The sequence below is a fragment of the Acanthaster planci genome, linkage group LG19 (genome assembly GCF_054643075.1).
Source record: "Acanthaster planci isolate LZ-2023a linkage group LG19, COTS_SCS, whole genome shotgun sequence".
Classification (NCBI taxonomy): domain Eukaryota; kingdom Metazoa; phylum Echinodermata; class Asteroidea; order Valvatida; family Acanthasteridae; genus Acanthaster; species Acanthaster planci.
The window spans coordinates 3109388-3119620 of NC_141795.1; the positions used below are offsets into that span (position 1 = coordinate 3109388).

At 43.8% G+C, this 10233-nt stretch overlaps 2 protein-coding genes across 3 annotated transcripts in view; both read right to left on the bottom strand.

Moving 5' to 3' along the window:
• LOC110987097 (dual 3',5'-cyclic-AMP and -GMP phosphodiesterase 11-like) overlaps window positions 1–3939 on the bottom strand; it is a 45705-nt gene extending 41766 nt beyond the window's left edge. For both annotated transcript variants that reach the window (XM_022250810.2, XM_022249967.2), the window contains exon 1: window positions 2342–3939. In XM_022250810.2, the coding sequence (XP_022106502.1) occupies window positions 2342–3145 (804 nt within the window). In that variant the 5' untranslated portion in view covers window positions 3146–3939. The remainder of the gene's footprint in view (window positions 1–2341) is intronic.
• A 105-nt stretch (window positions 3940–4044) lies between these two features.
• On the bottom strand, window positions 4045–9881 carry catsper3 (cation channel sperm associated 3). The gene is made up of 8 exons (XM_022252029.2): window positions 9466–9881; window positions 8934–9089; window positions 7281–7394; window positions 6602–6787; window positions 5824–6012; window positions 5531–5602; window positions 4823–4980; window positions 4045–4635 (listed from the first exon to the last, which is right to left on the bottom strand). Exons 1-8 carry the CDS (start codon window positions 9691–9693, stop codon window positions 4551–4553), a joined length of 1188 nt encoding a protein of 395 aa, XP_022107721.1. The 5' UTR covers window positions 9694–9881; the 3' UTR covers window positions 4045–4550.
• Between the last annotated feature and the right edge of the window lie 352 nt (window positions 9882–10233).

A 10233-nucleotide genomic window follows, 5' to 3' on the forward strand; every position in this document is an offset into this window, starting at 1 on the left:
GTCGACTTAAACACGTACAATACATGGTTAATTCCAGAAATTAGGGGTCCATTTTTTTGTGTCCCAGTCACATCTGACATGACTTTGTAAGTTTAGAAAACATTTTCCAATTTCCAAGAGTGATGAATTAATGCAAATTACCTACCAAACAAATAGTAATAGTTGGAAATGAATTCTGGTGATATTTCCATGTATAATAACAAAGATCAGATGTACATGTAACAAGGACACAAAAATGTCACACTTTTGGACCCCTAATTTCTGGAATTACCCATCTAAGTGTACAGGTAATTGGAACACCGGTAACTTGTAGGAACTTGTTTCATTTCAAGAGTAACAGCAAGACTGTCAAGTGTGTACTGAATATAAAAACAATGACAACGAAACTGCAGTTCGCTTCTAGGTGCAAACATAGCCAAACATGTACCGTACATGTACATGAACCCTGGAAATTCTTTGATTTACATGTCAGTGAAACTTTCAAATCCCAAAAGTGTTGGAAAGTACATGTACGTTGCTAACACAATATGAACAGGTACAATATGTTCCACAGCAGTGCATGTTACGGTACATGTACATGTACATGTCACATACGCTGCATACATACATGTACATATTCAGTAAGTACGCTTCCTAACCACATATTTTGTTAAATACACATGTACGGGAGTACGTTCGTGTACAAACAGATCACAACATGTACATGTATACATACTTGTACCGTTGTACATCAACTACATGGTATGTACCTCTATGCACCTAGTATGGTACATTTACACATGCATATGCTGATAGACTAGAGGCAACCCAGAAGTTCAGGGATATTGAGATACTGGTGCGGCACATAACTTCTTGTAGTCTACATGTACTACGGTACTCAGCATCTGAGGCTCATTCGAAGGCTCATTCGGAGGGTCTGGTACATTTAAAAGCCACACGTCACGAAACATGAATCAGACTTTAGGGTCTCCTCAAATCCACACAGGGAAAAGAACACACACTCCAGATTTCAAGAGCAAACAGGTTAACAGAGTTCAGCCTAAATGTATTCCCGATCCATGACTGGTTAAAAGTGAGATCCTTGAGCTCTTGATCCACCAAGACACCGATTCCCCCCTTCCCTCGTTAAAAACCCCCCAACAATTAAGCAAGCCCTCTTTTAAACTTGTTGGCGATTCACTCCAAAAAGTGTGATGGTCCGACAGTCTTTCACCAAGGGGGCCAACTATCCACCCCAATCGGACACACCCTTCACCAGCAAGCGGGGGGTGAATTCCTACCAAAGGACCATGTGAACTCAATCTCCTGCACGGAACAGACACACCTCCACATCACATTTAAAACTACGGTGTCCTGGATGGAACCAGTCTCCACTAAACCAATCACAGCAAAGCTTCTTGTAATAGCTGCAGCCATCCCGTAGGTATGCATTCTAAGCCAAGCCTTATGACTGGTTCATTGGGAAATGATTCCTGTCACCGTGCAATATGCCGTCAAACAAAACGAAACAAAATGGCCATGAATGAGAGACAGAAAAGGTGATTGGCTGATGGCAGGCGGATCAGCAAAGCGGTTGGTCCATCTGTGCGATCCCCGCATTGTTACTAAAGCAAGCAATCAATATTGGAATGTGATCAAACAATTAGTTGACTTGATTTCTTTTCCATCATCACCAAATCACCCTTGCGACCGATCCATTCTAGAGTGGTGTTTTGAAAAGGGAATGTAAAGCCCAAAATTTCCCACAAGATTGGCCAAAATCGCAGTGCGATTGTGCCGTAAATACATAGAGCCTTATGCGTACTTGTAGACAGGGGAAATGGAAGGGGTCTGACTGCTGTCTTTAACTCAACAGCTAAGTAAGGTTGAGTCGATTTGAATAATTCACTATTCGAATATTCGACCTTCAATTTGATTGAATATCTGAATATTCAGTTGTACTGAACAAACCATATACAAAATCAATTGCAATAATGCACACAACTGTAAATTATAATCACTATAACAGCTTCTCACATCTGGGAGAATCTCCAGCCATGATTTAGCAAGATTTAAGAGATGAACAATACTTCTTGCCATGTTGTAAATTTCTATTCCTTTTAAATTGTTTAATGAATAATTTACTTTTTGATTCGTTGAAAGATTTGTCGTTTTCTTTGAATCTGCTTGAAACAAGCCTCCATAGTGCAATTTTTCTAATTTAAAACAAAGGAAATTTTCCCTATTCATGAATTTTGCATTCGAATATTCAAATTTGGAAAATAACATTCAAATATTCGATAATCGATCAAATATTGGGTTATTTAGATATTCGGCACAGCCCTACAGCTAACATACGTACCTCGTAAGCATTGGCAATATTGACAGGTTCGCCTGTCTTCGCGACATATCCTATGATTCCTTTGCCCCAGCTCACACGTACTTCCTCATTCCCGGCCACTTCTACGGTCGACTCGCTAGTCACATCGAACAGCTTGGAACCTAGATAGCAGTGGTCTGTCCCTTTGCCGTAAACCAAGAACAGGGACCCGCGATCTGCCTTGGTCAGAATCAGGACATTCTGAAGAATTTTGTGGCACAAGGAGTTCAGGTCCAGGTCATTCGCAATGTCCTTGACTAATTCCATCAGCACAGCTCGGTCATCAAGCTGTTTTAGCTCACTGATGGACTTCCGTGATCGCGTCGGTGAGGACCTGGAATTCCCTTGAAGATGTAGGTGGCTGGTGCCCAGGAAACTCGGGGCCCCATCCACAGTGGAAATCATCCTGCCCAGCGAGCCCCCAGAACCTTGGACTTCAAATTCGGAGGCCGACACCTTCCTGACTGGAGTATTGCTTCCAGACGAGCTGCTCGGTGAATGTGGCGACTCGGCCATTGGAGGCTTGGCAGTTTGGGACACCGCCCGGGCTATGTACCAGCCGTCGATCATGCTCCGTGTAGCCTTGCGAGCGAAATAATCGTGGGCAAACTCCGGGTGAGAGTCCAGCCATTTCTCCATGCGCTCGTAGTCACCGCTGCGATCGCCGTTGTTGTCCGGTATGGTGTCTCCATTTCCCGGCACCGGCCCCATACTGTACGCTGGCCTCAGCAACGCCGGCAGACTCGTTCCCTGTTCAACCCGGTCAGGCCCGGGTGACCGGGCCATTCACAATCCGCCAAATTCCAGTTTGAGGCGTCTCTAACCCCAATCAAATATCCCAGTCTGCTTCCTTGTCCTTTGGTCATGCCAACCCGGCCCGATTAAAAGCGTCTCCTCCCTCTGTCTTCCCGAGGTTTGAGTGTCCTGTTTCCGTCTTGATCTTGATGATCGACCAACTCAGCGCGAGCTGCCGCGATCGGGTTACGTGTGGTCATTAATAATGTGCATCGTCAAGCAGTTTCACCCACTAGCGAAAAATGGCACACCGTCGAGGGCAGTACACACAGTGCATGTGGGGTAAAGCAAATACTACCTATAGTCCGCAAATAAAAAGTGTCCGGCAGGCAAATACAAGTGCTTGACCAAGCAAACCGATGGAGGTATAACATTTTGCATCTGTCGACTCGAAGAGTTCGAAACGAAAGACGCAAACTGACCGGAAAAATGAAACGCAAATACACCTCGCATTGAGGGCGCGCTATAAATTAGACAGTTAAAAAAGTAGGGCTTCCATAGACTGGTTCCCAGTCCCTTCATCATTTAACGGTGACTAATGAAGAGTCTTATCTTGCAGATGTCCTCCTATTTGTACGGGACAAACAAAAATTCATGCTATGTCACAAAAGCAGCTGTTAACCCCCTTGGTGCATTTGACCTACGAATTGAACACCTTAAGGTGACCTGAGTGCGATTTATTTTTATTTTTCCAGCAGAACTTGGCTAGTTGTTGATCATGTTTATGGAGACAGGTATTCACAGTACGTTTTTTCTTCCGGTAAAAAGACGGTGAGAGCTCTTATAATGATGTTTCGTATATTTACCATCGCGTCTCCATATCCCATAAACGAGAGCTCATATATGCGGTAAGAAAAATAAGACTTTAAAAAGCTTTGAACTCGAAAAACTTTTCATATTCAAATGTTTTAATAACGCTATACCTTGTATACGTAGGTAAGTTACATTTGACATGAGTATTTTAATCCACTGCAGGCACAGGTCTAAATACGTTTTGGTAACCGACCACGAGGTTGAAACGCGTTTTTAGGTAACTTTATAAGCGTATTTTACTGTTGATCGTATTTGATTAGGCCCATTAATTGTTTCATATTTAGATTTCAGGTTAGTGCGTCGGTGCAAAGAGACTGTGTTGTTAAATATTGTGAAATATATCTTTTTCGGGAGTGTCGTCCTTCCTAAACTGTCTGTAAGATCGCCAAGTGCAGTTGGAATAATAAATGCTCCAATCGAAAACATCACCGCGGGTTTATACTAATTTCCAGTGAAATATTTCACTGGATCTAGAGCTTTTAACCAATTAGCCTAACGGTCAAAAGTTGTCGTGGGATCAAGGCTCCAAAGGAGAAAGTTCCCGGAGGAATGGCTATATCGGAGTGCCATGCCGGCCACCTCATTAAGCCATGCCGTATCGCTCCCTCAGCTTTCTCTCCAGCACCGTGGCTAGCACGTGACACATCTCGAACTGCAATTGCTGAAGCCTATTGCAAAATGACAGTGAAATGTAATGAATGGGCTTCAGCTCGTTCTTTCACATCTGTGACAGGGTTTTATCGTAATGAAAACTATGGACACAAAATCCTGATTTGAATTGGCGCTATTGACTGGTGTTTTGTTTAGGAATCCTTCCACACTCTCATGGTGATATACTCGAGATAGAGGGCATACCTATACACGGTGTCGTCGTGGTGCTCCATAGAGGCCATGTAGGTTTCTAGCCAAGTCAGATTCGTCGCCAGGTCAACTGAAATGACGTAGTCGTCGTGACTGAGAGTATTCTGAAACTCCCTTACCATCTCGGATAAGTTCTTGAAATGACCACGATTCTGGGCAAAAATCATCGCAAATAGTGGACTTGTAAAATGGTAATCAGACAGACATGATGACTGTGCATGCCACTAATTCACTTTTGAACTCGTGCACGCAAGAGTGGTGCAATGATGCAAGATGTTACATGCTGTTCTTGACAACCGAGGGCGCTTTTGCCATGATGTCTGTATAAGGAAAGGAATAATTTCTGTTCTAATTTAACCTATTTAAACCCATCGAAAACATACGTACTTCTTAAGTTTCCTCCTTACTGACTTAAATCATTGAAATATTACCGATAAATTACCCCCAAGTAAAACAACGAAGCAACCAAACTAAAAAAACCCAGAAGTTTCGCCTGCGGTGTCTTGTTGATATAACAATAAATTACCATAAAAGTTATGAAGTTCCTAAACAGTATGTTCAGACTTGAAAATGTCTACACGGAAATTTTAAATATGAATAAATGAGAGACCTTGACTGCATCAAAAATCTAACACACGCCCAAAGGCACTTTTAGTTAAAAAGAAAAAAGGTTGCCAGACGGATGATGATCTACAAACTGACCTGCTTGTCTAGCATTTGACGAACTTCATTGTGCTGTCTCTGAATCATGTATTCCTTCTTTCGCTGGACGGCCTGATAGCCGAAAATCAAGAAAAAGCCACCAAATCGTTTTATAGCAAAGTTCACCACCAGACTAAGGAAGTCTCTGCATTCTACAAAATGTTTACCAAAAATACCTCCAAAACTAGCCTCAAAATTGCAGAGGTACAAGAGATACTGCGTAAGAAAATCCTAAATTTTAGGGCCCGATTTGCCCCTGATGGGTCTTTGCCGAGGACCATCTTGCACCTTACCTCTTCTCTCTCCAGCTCTTGCTCCCGCCTATAGGCTTCAGTGGCGTCATGAATGTTCATTATAATCATCCCAATGAAGACATTGGTGAAGATGAAGTGGCCCAGAAATATGAACGCAATGGTGTAGAAGCGACTCCCTGTCATGTTGCGCTTGTCCAGCTCGGCCTGGAGGTCTGTCCAACCCTCCACCTGACAAATAAAGCGCCATTGAATTAAAAATGTTCAAACTTAATTAAAGACTGTTAAAGTAGTTGATTCTTGATTTTCCTTGCACTAACAAATGACGTCTCCTCGGGTTAGATTATTCTTAGACGGACTGTGGAGCTGTATTGATATAATTTTGCCATAGGGACCGATCAATCCACCCGTTAGAGGAGTGAACATGAACCTCCATCGATTGCCGCAATGTATGCAGAGATGATAGACCGACCCCAATAAACCCCTCCCATTACGCACGTGGGCAATTTGCACGTGCTCTCCCTAACGCTACGCTACCCGGTTCGTAAGTGTGACGTCACTTCAGTTTAAACCACGCCCGCTGTACATGCACTGCACATAGAGTTACATGTATTAATCGCCGTTTAAGCGCAACTCAGCGATCGTCCAATGGCAGCCTGCAAATCGTGGCGCGTCCGCCTTTGTGACGAAGTCACTTACGAACGGCCGGACAGGTTCGAGCCGCGCGCATCACACGGGCGTGCACTCAAGTCAGGCCTAAATCACGGCCGTGATCGGTCAGAAAACAATGGGGAGGGGCTTAATGGCGCGTGTTCCTCACCGTCACGTAGCTAAACAACGTCAGCATGGCGGAGCCGAGGTTGCCCCAGTGTTCCTTGTCGCTGCCCTCGTTGTATCCGAAGAAATAGTAGCCCATGATGCCGAAGAGGAACATCATGAGAAGCAGCAGGAGCACGACATTCAGGACAGAGTTACGGATGGTGTCCAAAAGGGCGGTTACCAACACCTTTTGCGGCGTGGGAGACAAGAGGGGAACAAGCATAATAGCACATAGACTGACTACCAAGGACATGTCTGGGAAATATCCACTGTTCCCTTCGCTTTCCATCAGTTTCCATCCCCTTGGAGAATAAAGCGTATGATGCCATCATCATATAGTTTAGATTTTCTCGCGTGATTGGCTGCCTCGGTAAATGAGGTGAAAGATTAGTTTGCTGCTCATGTCCAGAAATGTTATTTTTTGTCTGTCATTGAGGGATTCTTTTTTTATGGAATGGATGGACACAATAACTGTTTTTGTGATTCACTGAATGGAGTACGGGCGTACGCTCATTCATAACTTCCCCTAATTGGGTTTTGTATATGCAGTTCCGCATGGTTTTACACTGTTCACACCCATGTTGGAATGGTAGGAAAACTGATAAATTCAAAAAGTTTCACATTATTAAAAAAATTACCAAGATGGGGATTGAAGGATACGAGCATAATGTTAGACTTACCTGGAGGCCGCGAACAAAGGAAACAGTTCGCAAAGTTCTCAATGTGCGAAGAGCCCGCAACGTTCGCAGCGCGCCGAGATTAGTTTGTCCTCCGGCCACGTGAAAAAGAAGTACCTGTCATAGAAACAGTGCGGAAGGATACATGTAATGTGGTTTGACAGAGACTGGTCATTTCTCAGACTTCACCTTTATGATATTATGTGAGATTTCTCCATCTCATTAACATGAATTAAACCAAAGCCTTTAACCCTAGCCCGTATATACCAGGCAAGATATGGGACGGAGGGGTACCCCCCTTACCTGTCCAATCCCTATACACACTGTATACTATTGTTACGTAACACATACCCCAAGAAGTCTGTAAAGAATTCCTGAGATTCCGATCGAACAATGACCACCACAAAGGCGGGGGGGGGGGATTCTCTCCGTCCCATATTTTGCTTCAAATGTTAGCCCGGAGGAGGCGCAATACATATCCAGCAAGAAATGAGACCGAGAGGTACCTCCAACTTTTCCAATCGCTACACACACTATAGACAATTGTTACGTAACAACCCCCCCCATGTCTGAAAAGAACTCCTCAGATTACAGTGAGACATTGACCAACACAAAGCGGGGGGGGGGGTTCCTGTCTCATATATCTTGCTTCATATGGCGCAATACAAGTTTTAAAAATAACCCCTTTTGATCGTTTTGAGTCCAACTTCGTGAAAATCGGTCACACTGTTCTCATGCAAACCCCTTTTGCCGAGAGTATAGGCCTATAGACCAATAAAAAAAATTAAGTTTTCCACTTAAATGCTCAGTGCACAGGGCTGGCAATGAACTTGATAACTTCAACCGTGACAAAACGTTGGATAGATTTTAAATTTCACAGTTGTACTGATAATGGGTGCTTCTACGTGCGTGCAACTAAGTTGCAGAATTATGGGACAGCTGATTTCTTTGGGGCAGAATCTGATCCCAGCTGTGGGATGGTCGGAATAATAGTCAGTTCTTAAATAGCGCATATTATGGAATTTCTCCATGCGCTTATTATCCATTATCCCTGCACACTGGGCTCACATGATAATGAACTTTCCTGAAACCATCTCAGCTCCCTTGGGAGTATACTAGCCTGATGCTGCCATTTCGGCACAAATGGCTGCCCATTCACTCCTTGGTGGAGAGAGGCACATAGGGGTAAAGTGACTTGCCCAAGATCACAACATGTTGCCACCAGCTGGATTCGAACCCCCGACCCTTATCAGAAGCTACAAACCCTAACCACTGGGCCACATGCCCCTTAAGAGCAGGAACTACGGCAGAAGTCCTCGGGTCTTTCAAGGTGAAGGAAGTAAAGGAGAACATCCAGGTTCTGGCTAAATTTTCCAGCTCACAAAGCCGAAACCTTGCAGGAAAATAAGCATGCAATATGCATTGCACGGCATTTAACAAAGGCAAATCGACGTCTTATAAGATGTCGACATCGTGAGATATTTTCTTATCAGAGATGGGATGACTTCATCATGAAAGCAAGTGCTTAAATCGTTGAATTGCACGGATTAAACCGCCTCATTTTCCAAGCTGTACAGCCCCTCCCAAGATAGGCCCAATTGTATTAATCATGAAACCTGTCGACGCTCGACAGGAAAGCTTCTTTTCATCACAAACCTGCACATATGACATCAAGAGAACCAAAAGATCGAACAAGTTGTAACTGCTGTAGAAATAGCGAATCGGCTCCGCATAGATTTTCATCAAGAACTCCAGGGTATAAATCCCAAGAAAGAGCTCATCCAGAACAATGAAAGCTGTTCGGAACCTGGACTGTATGTTCAGAAAAAAGCAACAATGAAAAATTCATCTTAAGGACATAATTATTCACGTCTTTTTTTCTTTTCGTCTGAGTTCATCACACACCATCAAGGAAAACCAAAGGTCCTCAGCCTATGTGAAATGACTGTCGAGATATTCTCTCGACTTTGTCTGATTCCATTACCCTCAAAATTGAATTATACCTAAATTTATACATTTCGAAGTATTTATGTACATGTATGTACGTGACGCTATTTTTCTGATGTATAGAATTTGGGTACTAGCTGTACGTTATCTTAGGTCTTGAAATCATTTTATGGCATTGCAAAATACAACCTAGTGGTAAGCCTACATCTTGCCCACTCGACACTCAGGTCTACTTCCTCACCTTGAGTGTGAAGTCGGTCTCCAGGGCCATTACAATCGCATTGAGGACAATGGTGAACATGATGAAAGCGTTGAAAGGTGTCGACTCGGTGATTTTCATGACGAAGCGGTGAAAAGATAGATCGCAGCGGACCCATCGACGTTCCGGCCCCTCGTCGTCAATGATGAGGTCACTGCCGCTGTCGGAGACGACGCTTTCCTCCGACATCTGTCTTTGCGCGTCTGACATGTCGCCGAAACGTGAAACGATTTAATGTGAGTGGATTAAAGCGTTTACCTAGAGCCAAGGCCTACCTCTGTATTACTTTACGGGGGGCCCTAACACTACGATAAGATTAAATTAACTCGGGAAATGCAGGATACAGATGTCTGCTCGTCACACAGTTACCGCAGTTAACGCGTTCATAACTGAGAACGGAACTCGTTTAAACTAGAAAGTACGCGCGCGTACGCGCCATTTACGCTAAGCCTCTTTTCCACATTACTGAACACAAAGGGATGATGGACGATTTTAAAATGGTTTGTTTGATAATTATTTCGCCAGAATAAAGTATATGTAGGCTATTTCCATCGATGAGAGACCCATGTTTGTGGGAGAGAAACATCAGGAGACAAACAATAGCATCGCATTGGAAGCATTTTCTCTTCAAACGATCTCCAAATCAAAGGTTATCTTTCAGGGCATGCCATGGTGCGCAGGGCGCTCAGTAGACGCGCGCGTAAACTGAACCGAGCTTGCGCGAGCCTTTGGTACCGGTACCGAGAGCCT

What these genes read in the sequence shown, in the direction of transcription:
- catsper3 (XM_022252029.2), bottom strand. Translation starts at nt 9,693, where the DNA reads ATGTCAGACGCGCAAAGACAGATGTCGGAGGAAAGCGTCGTCTCCGAC. An exon ending in TCTTGATGTCATATGTGCAG is followed by an intron (nt 7,395 to 8,933) that starts GTTTGTGATGAA and finishes TTTCTATGACAG; the next exon opens with GTACTTCTTTTTCACGTGGC. An exon ending in CGTTGTTTAGCTACGTGACG is followed by an intron (nt 6,013 to 6,601) that starts GTGAGGAACACG and finishes TTTATTTGTCAG; the next exon opens with GTGGAGGGTTGGACAGACCT.